Source organism: Plecotus auritus, assembly GCF_963455305.1.
Source record: "Plecotus auritus genome assembly, chromosome: 8".
In the NCBI taxonomy this organism is placed as follows: domain Eukaryota; kingdom Metazoa; phylum Chordata; class Mammalia; order Chiroptera; family Vespertilionidae; genus Plecotus; species Plecotus auritus.
In genome coordinates, this window is record NC_137782.1 from 24130741 (window position 1) to 24155893 (window position 25153).

General features: G+C 43.9%; 1 protein-coding gene across 19 annotated transcripts in view; it reads right to left on the minus strand.

Annotated features, from left to right (window-relative positions):
- Positions 1 to 25153, minus strand: part of PTPRT (protein tyrosine phosphatase receptor type T) — a gene marked incomplete at its 3' end in the record, with an annotated part of 976718 nt that overhangs the window by 124937 nt on the left and 826628 nt on the right. For 9 of the 19 annotated variants that reach the window (XM_080686645.1, XM_080686641.1, XM_080686644.1 and 6 more), the window contains one exon: positions 19637 to 19666. The exons of 4 other annotated variants lie outside the window; for them this stretch is intronic. In XM_080686645.1, the coding sequence (XP_080542771.1) occupies positions 19637 to 19666 (30 nt within the window). Of the gene's footprint in view, positions 1 to 19634; positions 19667 to 25153 lie in introns of all 19 variants that reach the window. 6 more of the 19 variants (XM_080686655.1, XM_080686649.1, XM_080686656.1 and 3 more) reach the window with 2 other exon arrangements.

Consider the following 25153-nt stretch of genomic DNA (forward strand, 5'->3'; position numbering starts at 1 on the left):
ATATGTAAATAAGGGTGTGGATGTGTGCAGGGTTTAAAGGAGAACACGCCCCTTTCTCTTATGTCAGGAGTCAGGGTGGAGTAGCAGTTAACACACTGGCTTTGGTGCCAGGCAGCCTGGCATCAGAACCTGGCTCCACCTCAGACTGGCTGTGTGAGCTCTTGCAAGTGACTAGTCCCTCGGCATGACAGTGGCCTCCCGTCTGAGAATGTATGTCTCAGCAGTGCTCATCTGGAATATGGCTGTGGAGATTAAACGGTAAGTGACCAGCAAAGCATTTTCCCCAGAGCATGGCACATACTAGTAGTAAGCACTCAATTAATGCTCTCTGGTTATGATATTTTTTCAATACAGGAAACAGCCATGTTGATTTAAATGACCTCATTATGTATTAAATACAAATCCTCTGAAGCAGATGCTCTGAAGAATGGCTGTTCTCTGAAAACATTCTTTGATATATTTTGGAGCCGTGTTTCTCAACCTTGACTACACAACTCATATGGGGAGCTTTAACAATTACTAACTGTTAAAAGATGCTAATGTAATTGGTCTGGGGTGTGGCCTGGGTATCTGGGTTTTAGAAGCTTGCCAGGTGATTATAATGTGCCATCAGGCATGAGCACCACTGATGAAGATCAGGGGTTCTCCAAGTGTGGTCTCTGCATCAGCAGCATCAGCTTCACTCCGAAACGTATTAGAAATGCAATTTCCTGACCCCATCCCTGACCTACTGAATCAGAAACTCCAGGTGAGTAATTCTAATGCATGCTAAAGTTTGAGAACCCTGATGTTGAGTCCAGAGTTCTTATCAGCCCAGGCCGTGTTGCTCAGTGGTTGAGCATCAACCTGTGAACCAGGAGGACACAGTTCAATTCCCAGTCAGGGAACATGCCCAGGTTGTGGGCTCAATCCCCAGTAGGAGGCATGCAGGAGGCAGCTGATCCATGATTCTCTCTCATCATTGATGTTTCTGTCTCCCTCTCCCTTTCCCTGCTTCTCTGAAATAAATAAAAATGAATTTTTAAAAAAAGAGTTCTGATCATGTTTCATCAGTGAATGAAGGACTAGGAGGCTGGAGATCTGGGTGCCAGCCTTGGGTCTCCAAATAACTCACTGAGTTACCATGGACACACCCTTTTACCTCTCTGGGTGTTGATTTCACTATAAGGTGGAGTTATCATCGAAGAACCAAAGCCAGAACTGATGTTTTATTTATCCGGCCGATGTAGCTAGGGGTTGAGCATCAACCCATGAACCAGTAGTTCGTGGTTTGATTCCCAGTCAGGGCACATGCCCAGGTTGAGGGCTTGATCTCCAGTGGGAGGCATGCAGGAGGCAGTCGATCAATGATTCTCTCTTATCATTGATGTTTCTGTCTCTCTCTCCCTCTTCCTTCCTCTCTCTGAAGTCCACAAAAAATATATATTTTTAAAAAGAACTGATACTTTTAAAGTGACTGTTATTGACCTAATTGTGCCCCACCTAAAAGACATGTTGACATCCTAACCTCTGGTACCTATGAATGTGACATTATTTGGAAATAGAGTCTTAACAGATGCCATCAAGTTAAGCTGAGGTCATTAGGATGGTCCCTAAGCCAATATGACTGGTGTCTTTACGAGAAGACGGTAATTTGTATAGATGCACAGGGAGATGCCAAGGGATGACAGAGGCAGAGACTGGAGTGAGGTAGCAGCAAGACAGGGAATGCCAGGGACTGCTGGCCACCAGTAGGAAGAGGCAAAGAAGGATTCTACTTAGAGTCTCAGAGGAGCATGACCCACTGACACCTTGATTTCAGACATCTATTCTCCAGAACTGTGAGAGAATGAGAGAATACATTTTGTTGTTGAATACCATCCAGTATGGGATACTCTGCTATGGCAGCCTTAGGAAATGAATACGATGACCATGAAACAATAAATCCTAATCTTATTTCATTTAGGTAATAAGCATTTATATAGCATTTATTCCATGCCAAGCACTATTCAAGGCTTTCACAAATACAGTGTATTAACTTCTTTAATTCTCCTAATAACTTGGATTGAAATGAAATCCCAACTCTATGAGATCAAAGAGTGAGGCAGAGAATGTCTTCAGCCTTGGGTCTCCAAATAATTCACTGAGTTACCATGGACAGCCAGGCAGCCATGCTTCTAAATGTCCTCTAAGATCCCTGTATGTCAGGTTCAGCCAAGGACCCATACCTATTTGTCCTTGAGCCAGGCTTTCTCAGATAGCTCCCTGCATCTCCAGGCAACACACACACACACACACACACACACACACACACACACACACACACACACACACACACACACACACACACGAGCAGCCAGAGAGCTCACATTCACATCATTCACATCCTTCAGGCAATGCACATCCTGTCTGCTCATGACCTCTCGTGGGCACCAATTCTGGAGCATAGCTGGCAGTCCTTCCTTTCCTACCCTGTCATTCTCCCTTGGGCTTCTCTGTGCTTCCACCAGAAGGGCAGTTATAGGAGCAACAGCAGTAGATCTTACTACAATTTGAAAGGCTAAGGGATCTCAGCCACCACTCCTGCCCTGTCCATCTCTCTGCTGTCTTGCTCTCCAAGTCTGTGCCTCCATCTGTCTGTCTCTGCTGTCTTCTACCTGTGGCTACCTCTCTGTCTTCCCTGACTGGATGGCTCTCCTCACATCAAACTCTTTCCTCTAAGGGCAGAGCCAGACCCAGTCTGACCACCTTCTGGAGTTGGCAGGGGGATCAGCACAGGAGAATGCCTAAGACAGATGCAAGGCCCTCCTCCCTATGGCCACATTGCCCCTTGAAGCAGAACTCAGTGGGAACAGCATGGGCTCTGGAGCCAGACTAACTGGGTTCAAATCTTGGCTGCAGCATTCACTAGCTATGTGGCCAATGACTTAGCCTCTTTATAACTCAGTTTCTTCATCTGTAAAATAGGAATGATCATAATGAATGGCCTCACAGCCATTTACAGTAGACACTGACTTATAAATATTGAAATGCTTACAACAGGACAGTCACCTACCAGATAAGCTCTATCTAAGTGTTTGTTGAGTAACAGGCAAGGAGAAGGGAATACATGCCTCCTAGGAGCGTAGGCACAGAATCTGTGATTCAGACAGTGGGGACGGCCCTGAGTGCTCTCAGGCCACCGAGCCCCAACCCCTGGCGAGGATAACGGCCCTCTGTTCTTGGTGCTATGGAAATACCACGGACTTGGGCCCCTGGTTCTAAGCAGCTGTGCAATCACAATCAGGCCTCCATCCCCATGAGACAAAGACTCAGTTTCCTCATCTGTAGATTGGTATTTGGTAGGCCCTACATCATGGAGTTACTATGGTGATTAGAAATAAGAAATGTTAATTTCATCTTTTTTGCCTCCTAGTCTTTTGCCTGCCCCTCCCAATCACCCTTCATTGTAATAATCTACATAATATACATTAGCTCATATTTGTATTTCCTCTAGCACCTTGTTCAGCACTTGGCACAATGTTGTAAAAGCTTCAACAATGTTTACTGAATGACTGAATGGCACTTATAATTCCTTTATTGTTGCTCTGTCCCATGTTTTAGTATCCCCATGATTTACACTTGACACTTGAATCTATTTCTGCACAAACTGCCCAAACCTGAACAGGTCCTACTCGCTACTTTACAAGTTGGCCTTTTTCTGCAGACGGCGCATGGCAGTGTTTCTCAGACTTGAGGTAGTGTCAGAATCACCCGGAAAGCTTGTTAAAATGGGGATTGTTGGGTTCCACCCTCAGAGTTTCTGATTTAGTGAGACTGAGGTAGGGCCCGTGAATTTGCATTTTCAAGTTCCTCAGAGATGCTGGTCCTTGACTTTGAGAACTACTGAATGTCATCTCCCATCCCCCTGGGAACACATACCTTGTATCTGCTGTCTTTTCTCCATCAGTCACTTTAAATCTTACTCCCATCTCCCACCCCACTCCACTCCTGAAACTGTCAATAGGCATAATATACCCTTGACCCAGGATACCCCATTTCCCTGGGACTTTATTCTAATGCAATAATAAAAAAGGAAATACACATGTTATGTAGAGAACACTGGAAAACTCGGCTTCATTTGTTCCAGGGGCTTCTCAACCTTGGCACTATTGACATTTTGGGTGGGACTGTCCTTTGTTGTGGGTCTGTCTTGTGTATTTCAGGATGGTTGGCAGCACCCTTGACCTCTACCACAGATGCCAGTAGCTTCCCCAACTCCTATTAAAAATATCTCTAGACACTGCCTAGAGATGGGAGTACAGGGCAGAGTTGCCCCTGGTTGAGAATGAGTGGTAAATACATAGGAATGTATGACTGACATTCGTAGATACAGCATTTGCTTGGTACCTTAAACATATCTGTAATCTCACGGCAACACTGTAAGGTGGTGACAAATTCTTTGGTTCTATAGAGGAGGGATTGAGGCCCAGAAGGGTTCATCTTAAACTCAGACAGCAGGTGAAGGGACCAGGTGGGATTTGAGCCCGGGGCTGCAGCCTGCAGAGCCCTGCTCTCTCCCTCAGGCAGCTCTGCTCCTTTCCTGAAGAGCAAACAAACGCTTACAGCCTCATAAATGTCTAACGAGAGGGGACCGGTTCAGTAAATTATGGTGCATCCCCCGGATGGAGTATTATGCAGCTATTAAAATGATGGAGTGCCATTAAAAATGAAAACTCTGTAACAACATGGAAAAATGCTAACTGGATTACATTAAGTTAAAAAAAACACAGCAGCAAATAAAATGGTGATTACCACTATGAGAAAGTATAACTGTGCTGAAGTGTTAGATGGGAGGTATTAAGGATAATTTTCTTTTCTTCTTTGATATCCATTGTTATCAGAATGTCTTTGCAATCATTATTTTTAAGTAGCAGCAACAGTAACGAAATTTGAGCTGTTTGCCATTGGCCCTTCTTCCACCTGAATTAGTGGAATTAAAGCTGCTTTAAATCCTTTGAGTGTGGGAAGGGTTTAAGACACTCTTACTCCCCCCCTCCTCCCAATAACACTGTTGCATGTATGTTTGTGAACTAGGACGTCTCCCCTTGCACTGATCAGCTTCCCCAACACATCAAGGTGCAAACACAGAGAAACGTCTCTGAGAGCATCGGTGTGGGTCGTCGGGAGCAGGGCTGGTAGGAGCACGCGGTCTGTGAACATCAGCTGTGTCTGCCTGTCAGCGGGTACTGAGTGGAGCATCGGCCTCATGCATTATGCAGAAAGAGTGGCCTGGCACCCTGGCCCGGCCGCAAGGGAGAAGTCGTGCATAAGGAACATCTGATGAACTGATTGGAATGTCAAAATGTCATTAAGGATAAATTAATAGATGTGTTACTTTGGCTGAAAGAGGCCATGCCAGCAAGACAACAGGCAGCCGGCGGGCTGTTCCCTAGCGCAAGACAAACAGCATTTGCAATAGAGATTCATGGTCTTTGTGCAGCGTGAGGTGCTTTGCTGGGAGAAGAATAAACAGAAATGCTCCAGCACTTAAGCGCCGTAAAATCACAAGCATGAGATAAATTAATTAGTGTACACTATGAAGGCGGCTGGTCTGTCTGCACTCCTGGGGAAAGCTAGAATGGATGGCACTGGGCTGGAGATGACAGTCTCCACACCAGCCTCCTAAAGAAATTTAGGAGCAATTGAATTTAATGTGCAATCATAAACTGCAGCTGATGGAAAGATAAGTCGGGTCTGCGTTTGTGTTTTCATGGATACCATTTCTGTCTACTGTTTCACGCTCTTTGTGTCTGTAGGTCAAGTGTCTTAGGTGATAGATGACTGGGGAGACCTGTGGCTGCCACTTGCTTCTAATGCTTTGGGAGGAAATTACAGTGCCTCAATGCAAGGGACAGCTCAGGGAAGCCTGACTCCCTTGTAGCATCCTACTTAGGGGGTGGTCCATTCTCCCATGACGGGAGGCTCACTAGCTCACATTCAACTTGTTCTATTGTCAGACAAGCATTGTTAGAAAGTTCTTCTTTATACTTCCTTTGACTCCTCCTCCTTATAACTTAACAACAACAACATAAGCAACAGCAAGAATAGCTAATGCGCATTGGGCATTTGCTAGGGGATAGCCACTGGGACATGGTCAAGTTATAACCTTAACATGTGTCATCCCCACTTCCCCGTGTAGGAAACTGAAGACTAGAGAGGTGAGAGATACTTATGCTCAGGACCATATAGCTAGTTTATGGGAGAGCCAACATCCAAACTTAGACCTGCCTAAAACCAAATCTTAACATTTTAATTATCACACAGTCTTAAGCTCCATAACGTCCACTCAAGGAATAGAGCCCAGCTTTTAGAGCACCACAAAATAAAAGAAGGCAAAACAGATAGGAATGAACCTTTTGAGCCCATACTGGGCACTTTGCTAAGCATCTGGCCTGGGTTAGTTAACCTAATCCATTTTTCATGCAACGGTCCTTTTTCTCCATCTGAGACCTCTTTTCTTGCCTTATTTTTTGGTTCCAAGTACATTTATTTTTTAAAATATACAATAACCAGTGTCATTTCTATGTATTAACAATGAACAATCAGAATATGGGGGGAAATAGCCATTTACAAAGCATGAAGGAAAATAGAACATTCAGATATCAGTCCTCCCAAACATGCATGGGACCTGCATGCAGAAAACTGCAAGAGAATGCTGAAAGAAATCAAAGCTGACCCATGCCAACGAAGAGACAAACCATGTCCTAGACCAGAGGACTGGATGTTAAGTCATCGATTCTCACCACATTGATCTGCTGATTCAATGCGAGCCCAATCAAAACCCAGCAGGGCTTCTTTCTTGCAGATACCAACAAGCTGATTCTAAAAATGCCATTGCACATTTATTTTGAAAGTGAAACGAGAGGAAGCCTTCAAACCTCAGCTCCCCCGAAAATGCAAGCTGATAACACCTGTTGTCATGTTAAACATCATCATCACCTGGGTGCACTTTTAATAGTTATTCGCTATGTCTGATATGGCTGACTGTGAATGAAATCCTCTCCATGGCACTACCCTATTTATAAGACACCAGAAACAAAAACATGTTAAGGGACAAAAGATTATGCTCCAATAAAGATTATAACAATTTCATATAATTGTAAAAAGATGAATGATCTCTGTTCTTGTTTGATTGTTGTCCTATTTATGTAGTGATTGCATTTAAAGGAATAAAGTGGCATGGCTCAGTGGTTGAGCGTTGACTTATGAACCAGGAGGTCACAGTTCAATTCCTGGTCAAAGCATGTGCCCAGGCTGCGGATTTGATCCCCAGTGTGGGGTGTGTAGGAGGCAGCTGATCAATGCTTCTCTCTCATCATTGATGTTTCTATCTCTCTCTCCCTCCCCCTTCCTCTCTGAAATCAATAAAAATATATTAAAAAATAGTAAAATGGTTGGTATAGTTTTTTTCTCTCCTTTATTATAATTTGGGGCAATGGTAAAACATTCAGGTAGGGACCGCCTTTGAACCTTACTCATCACATAGTCTACCTGATCTCAGAGGGTATAATCGTTAGTTTTGCTAAAGTAGCTCCTTCAGAATCCTGTCACACCTTCTTCTCAGTTCATGACAAGAACACAGCCCTAGGAATCAGCAACTCTCTGTTCCATGGATCTCTTTTTACACTTAGCCTGTGCCCCTGGCCAATTTGATGAGCTTTTATTGCCTTACATTTAAAATACTACCTCATTGGAGCGACTTGCTGATTTCATGAGGTATCTATATGTAAGTGCTTTGTAAACTGCAAAACACAAGTAGACATAGTACTATCTATAATAATAAAAGCGTAATATGCTAATTAGACTGGATGCCCTTCCAGACGACCATCTGGATGAAGCCAGGGCTGCGAGGGAAGTCCGGTTCTGGGTGCCAGAGGGAAGCCGGTGCCAGCAGCTGGAAGAAGGAAGGCCTACTCTTGCACGAATTTCATGCATCAGACCTCTAGTAAAACATAAAGCACAATAATAATAACTACAATGTTTTGAGCACCTACTGTGCTGTAGACATGGAGCTCCATGTTAGGTATGCATTACATTATCTTAAGTAATCTGGCAAATGCCATAGCAGCCTGCACATTTGGTACAACTGTCCCTCATTCACAGAGGAAACTGAAGCTCAAGAAGTTAGGTTAGAAAGCAGCAGAGTCTGGGATTCCAACCCAAATGCAGGAGTCCATGCTCCTTTTACTACAATCCTACTTCGCACTATTGAGTATTGTTTTCTTCGCCCTTCAGAGTCAAGGCACAGGCACAGTTTAATACCATTAAGAAGTGGGAGGTGAGATTGCAGAAGTATAATTTATTGAGCAAATTGCACCCAGCCTAGAAGGCTGAAGAAACACTGCTTGGTAATATATATAGTAGATGCATACGCTTAGAGTCAGCCACAATCTCCTGGAAAACCCTTAGATTCCACATTTCCATAGCATTGCTGAATAAAGCAAAGACAAAAGTGTGCCATAAAATCCCTTATCAATCATATCTGAGCTTAGATTTTTCATCGGAAGTTGTCTCCTTGGCGGTAGATGTCCAAATCATAAATGGCATGAGAAAGAGGGGATAAGATAAAACACAGATTGTCTTAGCTTTTCTCCATTTCCCAAAATAGTGCATTGTCGTTAAGCTGTTTTCCAAAACAAAACAAGCCTTCTTTAGTCTCGAGGCTCAATTTGGTTTATAACCTTAATAAAACCATATTTTCACTCTTACAAAAGTCAAGTCTCCCATTAAAAACAGGGTAATGACCACACTAATCTTTCAATTCTTCCACTTAACGTGGGTGGTTGCAATATACACAAATTCCCAGCCTCTTAGGATATTCTCTGCACAGTCGTCCTGAGCCATTGGAATGAAAAAGTGCTCCAGAAAGAAGCTCAGCCAATGTTTTCTTATTCTGCTTAAAAGGAGACTTCATTCATAAACAGAAGCATTGGACCCTTGAGGGTTCATTGATGAAGAGAATGCTTATGAGCAGATATTTCTCAGGAGATTGATCGTGGCTGAGGGGTCTTTACTCCTCACAGGGAACCAACACCACTATGGGGAGTGATTGTTATGAGAAATTAAATACTATTTTAAAATGAGCCTGGGGCATTTTTGCTATTCATTACATGGCCTCTCCACATTTACTAACAGCATAAGAATTATCTACTTCAATATTTAAGGGAAGGAAATGGTGCTGTCAAATAGCATTCTATCTGCGATGGACTCTGCCCTCCAAACTCAGGTTCCATCATCCAAACCAAAGATGTATCTATTGGATGATGCCATGAGACCAAATTCTTAACTGAGGGTTACGTGGCCAGATGGAGTCCTCAAGCTAATCTTCCAAATACCTACGTGCCATGACCCTAGCTAGCTTCTCAAACTTGCCCAGATGGATGGGTGATTCTCAATTCCCAGGGAACTTTAAAATGTCTAGGCATCAGTTAAGACTAATCCAACCCATCCTCCAGTTCTTTATAGGTTGTAGCTTACAATCCCATTTACCTGTCTGCCCTCTGCAAACATACAGCAACTGCTCTGAGCTCCGTCCCCAGGAAGGAGGAAGGATTCTCACTGGGCCTGTGCAGAATCATGTCTCTTCTAAGGCAGGTTTTGGCAGGCACATTACAAAAGACAAGCCTGTCCCCTACACCCCTCATTTAGACACAACCATGGCAACCCTTCAACCACTACCTTTTTTTCTACCTACTGGCCTACAGCCTTTCTGTGTGACAGTGCCATTGACTACCCTGTGGTTCTCTCAAGAATCATTAGTTAACTCTCGCTGATCACCTCGTTGCTGTCAGCAGGTTGGATGCCAGGATGAGGGGTGCCCTACCGGATTGCTCAGAGAAGGAAATTGGTAAAGTTTAAGAATCACCATCTCAGTTGTCCTACTTCATTCTACTTGACAAATTCTTCCCTGTCACTCAGTTTGGTAGTTGCAACCTCTACTACCCCACATCCCTCAGCACACCCAACTGCTGCTGTGTTCTCACTCAGCTCTAGCATTTAATGAATGACAACAATTCTCCTGGCACCTGCATTATATTATTTAATTTATTACACCAATCCCATGAATTGAGCACTATCATTCCTATTTTACAGATGGGAAATAGAAAACTCAGGGAGCTTAGGAGTCATTGCTGGTAGGTGGTACACATGGGATTCAGACTTCCTCCTTCCCTTGGTGTGTGTGTGTGTGTGTGTGTGTGTGTGTGTGTGTGTGTGTGTGAGAGAGAGAGAGAGAGAGAGAGAGAGAGAGAGAGAGAGAATGTGTGTGTGTGTTTTTTTTTAAGACAGTGAAGCCAGAAAGAAAAGGGGTGACTATGTCATTTCTTTAGGGAAACATCTTGCATCTGGCTTATACCAGGCACCCTGTCAGGACCTTAGCAGGTGGGATCTTTCCTCAACACAGAATCCAACTTCCCCCCTTTGTTATGGCATCACTGCTCCTCTTTCATGTATTTATAACATTACTTTACAACTATTTGTTAACACGTCCAAGTTGCCTTTGACCTCCTTGAGAGAAGGATATTTCTCCCTAAATACGTAACACCTAGCTTGGTGTGTAGCACCAAGAAATTGCTCAGTGAATGCTTATTATGAAAGGGTGTGCCACTGAAACATCGCAGCTGTTCTGAAGTGCAGCGTTATTACCCCCATTTTACGTATGAGAAACTGACGTGAGGGTGGAGTTAAGCAACTTAACTAAAACTGTGGGGCTGGAATGCCCAGGCTCTCTCCCGTACGGCACAGTCATCTATGTAGTAATATCTTGCTAAGTACCTCCAAGCCCAACCAGACAACTAGGTAATCGGCGGGAAATCACTTTGGAAGAGATAAAGCGGCATATAGTACAAACGATGTAATCGTTATCATCCTCATCACTGCAGAGCTTAACTAAAGCACTTCCTTCCATTAAAAGCACAATGCTGAGCACTTAGGCATCTTCCCATTTGTGCATCTCAGAATCCTCTCCTAGCTGCCAGAGTCACTCCCACTTGGGGGATGCTTGCTGGAGGCAAGCGCTTTCAGCATGAAACCCAGTCCTGCCCTGATGACCCACTGCTAAGGACACTCGGGCCGAGGCTCTTGGAAACTGCTCTGGCTGGCGGCACAGAGATCTCACTACAATCTCTTCTGTGCTACTCCAGGAGCTCCCCCAGGCAGAAGCTATGAGTGAAGATGGGCACAGCCCTTGTGCCCAGCATGGGCACAGGTGAGAAAAAAATGCCTATGAATGAATGACTGCCCAAGGGAGGACTTTGTAGAGTGTATTGATCATCAGTGGGCAACACAGAGGTGACTCCAACTAGTTGGTGTACAGTGTCCACAGGCAATGAAGTGTGCGTGTTCAGGGGAGGTGCATACCTCAATGCTCAAATCCACTTGTTTCTAGGGGCCCAAATGAAGAAAAGCCAAAGAGAGTGTCACAGGTGTGTTCCCTGAGAACTAGAGGCTGAGACAAAGATTGACAAGTGGGAAATGAATTAGGAGGAACTTCTGGGGTCAACATACGCGGAAGGGAAGAGAATAGAAGGGGAGGGGAAGGAAAAAGTGGGCAGAAGGGGAAGCTGAATGGTGATGCATTTGAAGTGACGACTTGAGCCAACCCCAAGGAAAGTTCTAAAGCAGGGGTGACTTTTCCACCCCTGTGTTGACAGAATATATAGATGACCTTGGACGAGGCAGCTTGGGAGGGCGAGTGGTCCAGAAGGGGGCTTTAGCCAAGAGCTGACTGCCAGCAGCAAGGAGGGTAACCTTCATTCTTGCATGGGGAGCTAAGCAGCACATCACAGCGTCCACCACAGGTCACCCCTCTCTGTCAACAGAGAACCCCTCCCCCCTCACTCTCCTTTTACACCTTCTTTACAAAGTTCAAATGCATGCACAGAATAGAAGCATTTGGGATCATAGGCAGACCTTTCTAAGCCTCAGGACATCCTTAATACCTGCTTAGTATCAGAACTTAAGTAGAAACATTTTCACCACCTTTGGAGGGGAAATGCTCATTTGTATTCCCCTGATTAGGGTGACAGATTCTGCCTTGGAGATTTGCTCTGTTTGGTGCTCATGACTGATGTGTTTAGACTCTACTTCAATAGAGTAAACAGTAAAGCACCATTCAGGCACACCCCTCTCCAGGTCTATCTGTACACAGGATGTACCCAGTGCATTCATATCTATCTTGTTCCAGCAGTATTCATTAATTTTATACATTTATAATTGTGACATGTGAGTACATTTTGAAACCTAAAACCAAAATACAATTACAAAATAGGTGGTCTGAAAGCTGTGCTGTCACTTCATGCCAAAATAAGTAAAAATGCATATGAACTAACTTCCAGAGAATGGAAAAATATAACTCCATGGGGGAGAAAACAAAATGGGGGCAGCCACCTCACACGTATGCTCATCTGTGTGTGTATTCGTTCATGTCAACAACACAATCTAATGATGCCTGATTTGTTCTGGGCACCAAGCTAGTCACTGGGAAACGGATGATGAGGAATACACAGTCCTCCTCGACAAGGAGACAGACGTGCAACACACCAAGGGCATTATAATCCACAGAAGGTTCCTGAACCAGTGAGTCAATGGGTGAATGGATGAAAGGGGAAGGCAAGAACAAAAATATGAGCCCAGGACTATGTGGGAGTTGGGCATGGCTACCTAAATAGGAGAATACCACTTTCCTCTTTTTGTTTGTTTATTATTATTTTTTGTTTTTTGTTTAACATATTTTCTTGATTTTTTACAGAGAGGAATGGAGAGAGATAGAGAGGTAGAAACATCGATGAGAGAGAAACATTGATCAGCCGCCTCCTACCACACCTCCTACTGGAGATGTGCCCGCAACCAAGGTACATGCCCTTGACCGGAATCGAACCTGGGACCTTTCAGTCCGCAGGCCGATGCTCTATCCACTGAGCCAAACTGGTTAGGGCTGTTTATTATTATTATTTAAATACTAGTAGCCCTGCGCACGAATCCGTGCGCCAGTAGGTCGCTGCTGCCCTCCTGTAGCTCTCTGCCTGCTGCCCCACCCCTCATAGCTTGTTGCCCTGTCCTGTCCTGTAGCTCTCTGCCGCCTGCCCACTTGTAGTTCGCTTCCCCATCCTCCTGCAGATCCGTGATCCGGTCGTTATACTCATTTGGTCATTACGCCTCAGGGCATAACGGATAATTATCATATTCCTCTCTTATTATTATTCCTCTCATATTCCTCTCTTATAGGATCTTCTTATGGATTTCGGAGAGGAAGGTAGAGGGAGAGATAGAAACATCAATAATGAGAGAGAATCACTGATTGGCTGCCTCCTGTACTCCCCCTACTGGGGATTGAGCCTGCAACCTGGGCATATGCCCTGACAGGGAATCAAACCGTGACTCCTGATTCATAGGTCGACGCTCAACCACTGAGTTACACTAGCTGGGCCCATTTTCCCTTTTTAAAGGTATTGGACTTTTCTAGGCACAGAAGGTGGATAGGTGTGCCAGGAAGAGGGCACCGTAGGTGCAAAGTGCAAGGGAGGGACAGTTACATCGGGGTGATGTGAGGATATCAGGAGAGAGGGGTTGTTCTCAGAGTTGTCATGCAAAACAATCATCTGAGAAGTGGGTTAGAATGCATATCCCCAGGCCTCACCCCCAAAGGGTGGGGCCCAGGAATCAGAATTCTCACCACAGTCTTCCCCTTGGCAGAATAGTAGAAGGAAGACAGGCATCCTGACTTGCCTTCCTGGTAATGCTTTATATTTTTCACCTGCCAGCATGTTTGCTGTTAGCTTTTGGTAATTGATACTTCTCATTTTTAAATAGTTTTCTTTTATTCCTATTTTCTTTTCATTTTTATTTGAAGTGGCTGATGAATCACATAAAATGCTTTTTGAGTATCTTTTGATATAATCATTTTAAATTCCTCTTTAAATGCATCGAGGCAATGATATTTGACTTGTAATTTTAATGTGCAAATCTGTGTGCATCTGAGAAAAGGAGGCAGTTTCTTCCTTTGGTTGAAGACCTACTATTGTGCTAGACATTTCCCAAACATTACCTCATTGAATCCTTGCAAGATCTCTATGAGATATGCATTTTTTGGTTAATCCTCACCCAAGAATATTTCTCCATTGATTTTTAGAGAGTGGAAGGAAGTAGGAGAGACAGAGAGAGGGAGACATCAATGTGAGAGAGACACATTGACTGGTTGCCTCCTGCACACGTCCTGACCAGACCCAGGAAGAGAGCCTACCACCCAGGTAGGTATGCGCCTTGGACCAGAATTGAACCTGGGATCCTTTAGTCCGCGGGCCGATGCTCTATCCACTGAGCCAAACCAGCTAGGGTGAGCTACGCATTTTAAAATCTCCACTTTACATATTAGGAAACTGAAACTCAGAAAAAATGAGTGGCTTGTCCAGGTCACCAATGCTAAACAGGGGAAAGTTTCCTGAAAGCCCCAGAAATAAGGAAGGTACAAGGTCTGGAGTTACCTGAAAGTGGTTGCTCTTTGTTTTCTTTTTAAGAACAGATCATCTCCCTAGTGACTGTCGCTGTTTTACCTTTTAATTTCATCTTGTTCTTTCATTCATCCACACACACTTTCTAGGAGTTCACTGTGTGTGTTAGGGGCACCATGGGAAACACCCCAATGAACAAGAAACATTCTTAAAACATGTTTGCTCCCGCCTGTGAGAACAAAGTAACCGCAGCGAGAGTTTGGAGAAAAGGCCGTTCTCCCAGGTGGAGAGAATCAGGGAAGACTTCCTGTAGGAGCCAGAGTTTGATCTGGACCTTGAAGAATAGATGTTGGATTTTAATATGTGGAAATGTGGAGAAAGAGGAAGAATATGGGAAAAGCCTAAGAGTCCCAGTGTGTCCGCAGACAGGGACGAGCCCAGATCACTGTTTTCTGCCTCTGTGCACCTGCGCAAAGCCCCATCCAAGGCTAAGTGCCTCAGGTTAGTGCTCTCTCCGCCAGAACAGCTGGAAAATGTCTTAGTGCTTTTACACGAGCGTCTACACTAACATGTCTCTGCTCGAAACAATGACTGCGCCCATCACAGACCTTGGGGTAAATTAACCTGTGAACACAGGAAAGGCCAGGAGGACTTCTGGAGGAGCATTTCTGTCAGCTCAGACGGTGAGGAATAATAGCTGCTATTTATAAAATACCGCCTTTGTGTTGGCCACACTACATTCCCCCTCTCTTATTGCCCCCCGTGAAAATGCTGGAAAGTAAGTCATGGTGGTCATCACCATTTTTCAGATGAAGAAACTGAGGCTCAGAGTGGTTCCATGATTGTTCAAGGTCAGAACAATTTGAAGGAAGAAGAGGCAGACCTAGAATTGTGATGTAGGCCTGGCATCCAAACCCACATTATTCTCCTTTTCTGGTGTGTGCACTAGACAAGGAAGGCTCCTGTTCTAGACTCTCCTGTGGCCCTGGGTCCCAGGCCCTTCTGTCTGTGGCTGTCTTTATTTTGCTCATTAAAGCTCCCCTCACTGTAACCCCTTGATACCCCTGATCTGGCCGCCCAATACTTTCAGCTCTGACCATGTGGCAAATCCTGAGGACTGCAAAGGCAGGATTGCCCCAATGGTTTCTTTGCTAGCCAGGAATAGCTACCACTTCTCATCCCTAGCAAGGTGCTGATGTTCATGCTCAGAACTGAAGCTCTCCAGGCAGCCAGACTGGCATCTAAATCCTGGGTGTCCCACAGCCTGGCCAAGGGCTCTCCTAGCACACAGTCCAGGCAGGAATCCCTTCCTTCCCTGAAGAATAAGGGTTGGTGAAAAGGATGAGTATGACTTGGGGGTATGTGGTCCTGGGTTAAAACCCTACCCCTGTCACATCCTGGCTGTGGGATGTATACAGGTCCTCAAACCTCAGTCTTAATGTCTAAATATACTCAACACAATAGCACGTATCTTGAAGGGCTTGTAAGCATTAGGGGGGGCCTGGCACATGGTAGCTGCCAGCGGGTAATTCTTTTCAACCCCTTCCCCCTTTCTAGGCTGGTTCAGGTGTGCTGCATTCACCTTTGTGTCTGCAACAGCAAACTCAAGGTGCAGCTCATTTAGAGCTCAATGAAACAGGATAAATCTTGAACTTCATCCTGTCTGTATCTCAAAAGTCTAGGACAGAGATTGGCAAACTAAGGCCCTCAGCATAAATCTGGCCCACTGTCTGATTTTTTAAAATAAACTTTTTTGGAATAAATCCATGCTCATTCATTTCATTGTTTATGGCCACTTTCATGTTATGATGTCAGCACTGAGTAGATGCAATGGAGACAGTTTGAGCCTGCAAAGCCAAAAATATTTACTTGCAGAAAAAGTTTGGGAACCCCTGTTCTTGTGTATGGGAACTTTCAATGGGGGGACCTGTGAGGGTCTTTGATGAAAAAGACATTCCCTGACTTCTTCCCCACCCACATGTTATAACCTCTTTTCCTGGTTTATCTATTTTTCTCTTTAGCTCTCTGGACCATCACATAACTTCTATATCACTCATTTCCTTATACATGCTGTTTATTTTCTATCAACTCCACTATAAAGCTCCATGTGATTTTTGTTTGTTTTGCTTATATATCCTGAAACCTTGACCAGTGCCTGGCACACAAGTGGGTACCCCACACATATTTGTTGAATGAATAAACATGGATTTTATGGGAAAAAAGTTGTTCAACCAAAGGGTGTTGGAGGCTTTCTCTTTCATGGATTAATTTTGAACTTTTAGAGGAACCCAATACCCTTCTCTCCCTCCCCCCCCCATCATACAACCCCTGGGAGAAGATTATTATTTTTCTTATCTTATAGATGAGACAACTGAGACTGGTTACGTCAGTGCTTCTCAAACTTGAACATGCACATGAGTCACCGGGGATCTTGCTACCATGCAGGTTCTCACCCAGGAGGTCCAAGCAGGGACCCGAGGTACTCCCAGGAGGTCCTGGGTGATGTTAATGTTGCTGGTCTATGGCCCACACTTGGAGTAGAGAGGGTTTAAAGCACCCATTCAGCATTTATACTAAGACTTGGCGGAGTGGGGTTTGGAATTTGGAGCTCATGGAGGTCATCATTTCTTTTTTGTTCTCTCTTCTCTATCCACATGTACCTCTCAATCCTACGGTCTCACAAGACTTGCCCCTCCTCCCCTTTAAGGCTGCTCCCTGTCCCCAAACACTTTGCCTCCAGTCTCCCCTTCTGTAGCCATCCAACCTCCAGCATCTTCTGCACAAGCTCCTTGACTTTATGTACACACATGCCCAGGACTTTCTGATCCTTCAAGTGGCTAATCTTACATTTCTCCACTATTTTAGGGCCTTTGGTTAAAAATCAGTACTTCTCTTCATGGGCCCCAGACAGGCTGGCTTCCTTTCTCAACTCTACCTCATGACTTGTACGAGTGACTACTGATGGCCAAATGTCAGGGCTATGCCCACTCCCTCCAGTTCCATCTATCTGCAGCAACTCTGCTACTGTCAACCTCTCCTCCTGCAACGGCCTTCTCCTCATGGTTCTTATTGCTCTCTTCCTGCTTCTCTGTCGGCTTTCCCAGGTATTCTCTTCCTCTGAACATTTCACCATGGGCTGGCATGAGTTTCACATTCTAGGATCTGTGACTCAGAACTCCAAGTCTGCACCAATTGAAGGGCTTTTCGTTATCCTTATACCTTGAATTACAAGTACCTGTATATTTATCTCCTACACTCCCAAACTGTTCATCTTTGATTTCATCAGGGTGCCCAGCACAATCAATGCATGCTAGGAAATGGGCATCCAAAGACATGTACGCTGGCTAAGAGACGGAAAGGGTGAGGTGCCCGGAGGTTATTATAGGTCACTGCACGCCCACAAAGACTGTGGAACATCTATGCCATAAGAACCCCTGGAAGATCAAGGAGCTCTCAGGGGCCACTGTGACATGTGCCCTGAACCCTTACAATTTCTGAAAGGGGAAAGAAAGAAAGCAACATTTTGTGAGTGGCAACTTTTTGATAAGCACTTTACAAAATCATCTCATTCCCTTTTCAAGGTAATTCTATGAGTTAGGCATATTGACCCTACTTTAGAGCTAAGAAGAAGGAAGCTCAAAGAGTTCAGAAAATTTTCTCAAGGCTGCTTAATTGGTGAGCTAAAGCCCTGGTTATCTCTCCTACCATAGAGATGGGACTTGAACCCAGAGCTGCATAATTCCAGGATTGTGTCATACCCCTATCCCTTTGCAGATGCTCAGAATTCTTATTTCTCCAGTATTGGGTAAACCTGTCTCTAAAAACACTGATAACTATCCCTGACCCATTAAACAATGAGTCACCCAACCAAGTGCTCTTATACCACAGTGCACATAGACACTTCTCAGTTGATGTGTCAAGTATTTGATGTTATGCTGGTCTCTCAGGTAGGCTTGAGCACTGTTAGGGTGAGGCTCCAAGTCCTGGTCACCTCTCCAGCCACAGTGTCTGGAATATAATGTGCATGTTCAATGTCTATTTGTCAAGTGAATGAATGAGCAAAGGAAGCAAGTTCTTTGGTACTCCTAGTATTGCTGGTGGGGCTCTGTTGATTTCTAGATAACACGAGGGTAGTAGTACCAGACTCTTATCTGCTCATTGCATGGGTCTAGTGACCTGTGGCCCTAAGAACTGGGCAGAGTGGCTGGAAGGGGCTTTTAGCTCCATCTTCATCTGTGAAGGCTCCGGCAGATGAGCACTGACAGACATGGCCTCACTCACAAGGCTGAATTTCCCACGGGTGGAGGACAACATGGAATGATGGGTAATATACTTTACTAGGAGCCAGGCATTCTAAATTGAATGCCATACTTTTGATAACTGAAAGTGTGATTTTACATACCTCTCTGGACCTCAATTGTAAGGTATGGAAAATGCATAATAGGAATATGAGACTAATTCAGTGGTTTTCTAATTTTATATTACCAAGAACCTATTTATGAGATATTTCTCCTTGATCCTCATGCTTTGAAAAGGTATGGTCTAATAATGAGAAAAATCATCATCATTATTTAGAAAGTGTGGTAATAAATGAACCGGCAATCAGCCAACAAAATGCAGTGATAGCATGAGATAACTCAGGCTAAAACCTAACTGAGATACTTCCAGCCCAAAGCAAAGACTCTGGATGTCACCTGTGAAGCTGTTTCTAGATAAAGTCATGATTTCCTGTAGACTTCCTGAAATAGTGGAAGCAGTTGAGGAATTTCTTCCTAAACTTTAAGCCCCCAGCGCTACACAAATGGAATCCAAAGTTGCTAAGACTGTGAGTCTGTTTTATGTGCGCAAGTCTTGCAGGAGGATTAGGTTGATCTCTTGCTGGAATTTGAGGATTTTTAACTAGAAAATTACACTGACAACAGAGAAACAGTCCTTCACATCTCCAAAGATAGGGGGTGAAAAATCCAAGATGGCAGAAACATAATAGACATGAACAATGACTGTGTTTTCAAATGGCAAACATCTACACAAAATAAAAACTGGGGCTACAGATGGCTTAGACAGAAGTGAGTATGAGAAACCCAAAGACACTTGGTTGGTGCAGGAAATGCATGCTACAGTTTCCCTTACAGGGCACAAAGTAAAGTTAACCCAGGGTCAATACTTACAAGTAATAGGAGTAGGAATAAGCATTTCTTCTATATATTGATGGGCAGTCAGATGAAGGAAATGTCCAAAAAGGGGGAAAAGAAAAGACAAATAAACAAGAATTAGATTTATATAAAATCTTGATTCTTAGAAATGCACATAGTATTTCAGCATCCCTAAGCTCAAGGAGATGCACGTTTCTCTACTAGTCATCATTGCTGAGAATCAGACACTTTCGGTGCAAGGAAAAATGAGAGAGACTTCTATGATGGAAAAACGCACTACTCATAAGAGGAAGCTACATCTCACATTGGCTATGTCAGTTGTTTGAATGTTCTTTCTTAGGGTCACCTAAAACTAGCACTGTTGATTATGATATTTTAGTCTTGGGTCAGATTGCTCTGGCCTTCTGGAACTAGTCTATTACTCTTCCACATGACAGTGCTGCTATGATCAAAGGAAAACCATAATGACTTCTATCTTTTCTGTTTCAGGTCAAATCACATCAGTCTCTATTTATAAAGGTCATGCCAGAAGCAAGGAAATTGTGTAGCCAAGATGGCTCCCCAGTGATCCACACTTCCCAGTGCTCACACCTTATGTGTACTGTCTTGCCCCACATTGAATCAGAGCTGGCCTTATCTAACCAACAGAATGTAATAGATGTTATGTTTTGGGACTTTCTAGAATAGGTCAAGAAGAAGCCTTGCAGCTCATTCTGGGTCTTTGCAACTCTCACTTTGAACCCTGAGTCTCCATGTAAAAAATCCAAGTATTCTGAGGTTGTTATGCTGGGGAGAGCATGCGAGAGACCATGTGGAGAGGCCCCAAGATGGCGTGAGGAGCTCCAGCCTGCCCCAGCAGTACATAACCAGAGCAAAATTCAAACTTCATGAAAGAGCATTGCACTAACAGAGAGGAATTCCAGTCTTTAGTCTGAAGAGACTACAACTTGAATACTGTGCCTTCATTTCGTAATCTGATTCTTAGATTAGTTGAACTAGATAAATGACATGGGTAAATACCAACTTAAACATCTTTGAGGTATGGAAACATATTATGCCTTAGCATCCCAGTACTACCACTTGCTAATGGATGACCTCAAGCAAGTCACTAAATAGCTCAGTTTCTCCACCTCAAGGTTGAGGGTAATAATTATCTATTCGCAAAAGTCATTGTGGGCATTAACATTAAATTATATTAATCTAAATTATATTCAAATTATATACGATATATAAAGTATTATAAGCAAATTATATTAATCTAAAGCAATAGATTATATTAATCTAAACACCTGAAATAGAGTAGGCCTCAATAAAGAGGAATTTATGACCCGACCTCATCCACAAATATAAGGTTTGCCGCTTCTCACTCTGGTGACCAAGAACAAAGTGTTCACCTCTTTAGGAATATTAAAATAGTAATAAAATACAAACAAATACTTAAGTAGCACTATTATATAGTCAGGCATTGTTCTTGGCTGTTATCAGGCATTAAATTATGTATTCCTCACAACCACCCTGGCAGGTAAGTATTACTATCACCCCCTACATTACAGATGGGGAAACTGAGACAAAAGAAGTTAAATATCTTGCCTAAGGTCACTCAGTTGGTAACCAGATTTGAATGAAACATGGCTCTAAAGCTCATGTTCTTGACCACTAACCTGTGCTTTTTTTGAGAAAGGAAGAAAACAGATGTGTGAGTCAGACATTGAGATGCCACGTATTTGTCTCTTTTAATCCTACCCACAGCCCCAATAATGGAGCATTATTTTCATTTTTATTTGAGGAATCTCAGGCTCTGAGAGGTCACTCTTCACTAGGTCTAAGGTTTTGTGTATTTTTGGACCAGTTGTAAGACCTCCATCCTGAGCCAGGATTTCATCACTGTCAGCAGCCCCAGGCTGCACTCCACATTCTGGCCCCTCTGGCTTTTATGCTGTTAACCTTCAGAACTCACCTCTGCCTGGACTACCTCCTCATGACAACATGCTTCCTTAGCCTTCAACCACCACTTCCAAACAGCTTTTCTGAGTTATCCTTTTTGTTACCAAAAGCCAGTGCTATCAAGGCAACTCCAGAATGACAACTGACAATCTTTTATTAATTGAGTACCTTTTCCCAATTAAATGGCAAAGTATTCCAGGCAGGGATTATAGTTCTTTATTCTGTGACCAAAACACAATATATATGTGTGTTTTCTGTAAGGCTTAAAGGAGATTTACTGAAGGTCTAAATTTACAAGGATACAGTGATATTGCAAGTAACAGATTGCCTGAGACCAAAAATCCTGAGCAGGAAGACAGCTGTGCTTAGGAAAATACCAAAACCCAAACTTAATAAATAATGTACTGCAAAATTTTATTTTCAGCTGGCTTGCAAGATTGACTTGAGACACAGCTTCCCTTTTTGTTTCATGCTATGTAAACAGGACTAAATTGTCTATTTAACCATCTAGTTGACCAGTTACCAATCCATCTAGCACATAAACCCATCCATTCATTCCTCCATCCAACCATCCATTTATCTACCCACTAAACAATCTATCCATTTAGCCCATAGACACACACACACACACATCTAAATGGAAATACTTGTCCTGTGTATCTCCATGCAGCCCCGACTCTATAGGGTCCCGCTTTAAAAGAAACCCAGTCCAAAGAGCCAAAGGCATACAAAAAGAATTCTAAACTTTAATTTGCATCTTTTACAAACTGTAAGGGAACCCTGTTTGAATCACCCACCATCTCATAATCCTTTCTGCAACCTTTCATTTTTCAAGATCCCCTCTACCTGTTACAAAACAAGCAAGCAACGACAGCAAAATATCCCCTCTCCTCTCCCTTTTCTCTTTCTTTTCCCTTACATTTTGAATGTAATTGATTTAGCTTCTTTCATTAAGTCCTTCCCCTGGTCCCCTGTACCTGTAACCCATTCTCTGCCTGATGTGTAGTTCAGTATCACAAAAGAAAACAACAGCAAGAGAAAAACTCTCTTTGAAGAGTGACAAAGACGCTCTAAGGCCAAAGAAGATGAGCACTTCAGGGGAAGAATCTAGGAACATCTTAGGTATACTGGAAATGTTTGGCCACAACTTTGGTGAAGACTTTGAACCAGTTGGACCCACAAGGAGCAGAGAAAACAGGAGCACCACACCCATGTCCAGGAAGGTTAGGGAGAAGACCTCGACTGAGCCAAGGAAGAGGATGCAGCAGGTGTTTGACTTCTGGATCCAGGAACTAACTGTGGATCAAGATGGGACTGAAGAAATGCTGATACAGAATCCTGAGTTGTGATGATTTGCCTATTACTTAGGGGTTTCTTTTCCTTTAACAACACTTTAGGTTGCTGTGGACAGTGTTCTGGTCAGCAGTAAGTTAGTGACAGACTCAATCAGCAATGAAGTTTTCCACATAAGAGGTAAAGGAGCCCACAAAACCCTTTACTGGCCTTTGAAAATCTCTAGACATGAGAAGACATTGCAGGTTAGTGGAAAGAGTATCCAGGGGTCCTCAAACTTTTTAAACAGGGGGCCAGTTCACTGTCCCTCAGACCGTTGGAGAGCCGGACTATAGTTTAAAAAAAAAACAACTATGAACAAATTCCTATGCGCACTGTGGGCCCGGGATGAGTCGGCTGCTAAGCAGGACAGGCAGCGGCACCCGGCGGGCCGGATAAATGTCCTCGGCGGGCTGCGTGTGGCCTGCGGGCCGTAGTTTGAGGACCCCTGGCTAGGCTTAATTTCTCTTTTTCTCCCTCTTTACCTCTCTCCTCTTTTCTTCTCTCTTCCCCTTTCCTTCCCGTTTGCTCATCAGTACATGATTATCAACTAGTTCAGCAAAACGAATTTTCTCCAAAAGACACTGCACATGTAAAAGCTGATTGGCAAACTCCCAATCTCTGCCCATGGCCACAACACCGGAATTTGCCTCTTGGGGGAGAAATGGTGATCATGTGATAGCTGCTGGCTGGGTCTGGTGGACGATTTTCATAGAGGTGGAAGATGAAGACATGCAGAAGAGGTAAAAGACACACAAAGGGACTCCCTTTATACTTGCTCTCACCCAGGAAACAGAAAGCCCTTTCCTCCCTCGCCAAAAGTCACACGTTTCAGAAATAGCTGTTGGGAAGGAAGTGAAATTTCTTCACAAGCTCACAGCCAATGGTGACGTGGGATAAGCCAGGCTTTAGAAAGAGCAAAATTGGAGGAGCATATCTGACTTACAAATCAGTGACAAAGAATGAGAACACTGCAGGTCTATCAAATAGAAATGCAATTCTATTAAACTGGCTACTTTTCCCAGGTAGACAATGCCAGCCTCCAATGTGCCTGCGATTCTAAGAAACATGATGATGATCTTGTAAGTGCAATGTGCTTACCCCCTTTCTCCCCCGCCATCGCCTCCCCCCTCCCCCGAATCAAACCTAGCAGCTGACTTATCACCAAGACATTCAATACGGCCACATTTTAAGGATGATGGTAATAATATGACAATGTTGTGCTGTCCTTAACCCTCTGGGGGATCTTGCTCCCCAATATTAACATAGTGCCTTCCCTTCCCCTAACCTCTCCAACCACAAAATCAGCAGCTGGATGAGAACCTTAACTCTTCAGTCATTCACTTGGGAGCCTGAGGAAGAGAGTGGTCCTTTTAGACAAACGATGTCAAAAAAGGGCAAGGTCCTACCAATAAGATGTCCTGGTTCTGGCACAGCAGGCACTGACACTGAGAACAGAACCTTCTGAGACACAGGGACATTCTGGTGTCACAATGGCTAAGAGAAGGCGTGTATAGTGGAAACCATGATATTTCTGACTCACTGATGGCTGAAAATGGGAAATTAGTATTAGTTTTGTTTCACTTTCTTCATTTATATATTCAGATGACCCCTTAAGAAGAAGCTGGACCACCTTGTCTTTGGGGCAATCTGTCTCTTTGTTTTTGTGGGGAGTGAATTTCAGGAGCACTTTTTATTCTACAGATGGAAGCAAGCCCCTGGTCCTTATTACTGGGTTTGCCCTGAATTCTCTGAGTAACCAAATCCAGAGCTTCGGGCTAAGGTATTAAGCAGTTTTTTTGTGTTGTTGTTTTTTTTTTTTTTTTTTTTTTTAATAATGTAACAGTCTCTTTAAATTGGGGGCAGGGAAACTTGCAGGACATATTCTTATAATGTAGGTACATGATTGGTTTGCTCTGGCAGATTGGGGGAGTGGAAAGGTGGAGGCCAAGGTTGGGACCATGGTGTTGAAGCTCAGAAGACATGAAGGTGTATGGTCAGCATGGAAACGTGGTACCAGGCAGGGGTTAAGCAGAGGTGGGCAGGAGGCCCCTCTGTTTAGAGGGATAACCAGTGCACTACAGGCACAGTCACAGCTAATGTTGATCAACTTTCCTGGTGGACATTTCCCTTCCCTCTTTGCAATTTCCACTGCGTTATCCTCCCCTTGTCAGTGGCTGATAAACATGATGGCAATGTAGGAATCTTGGGGATGAGGGAGGGATCTGTACCCTAGCTTCCATGAACAACACAGTC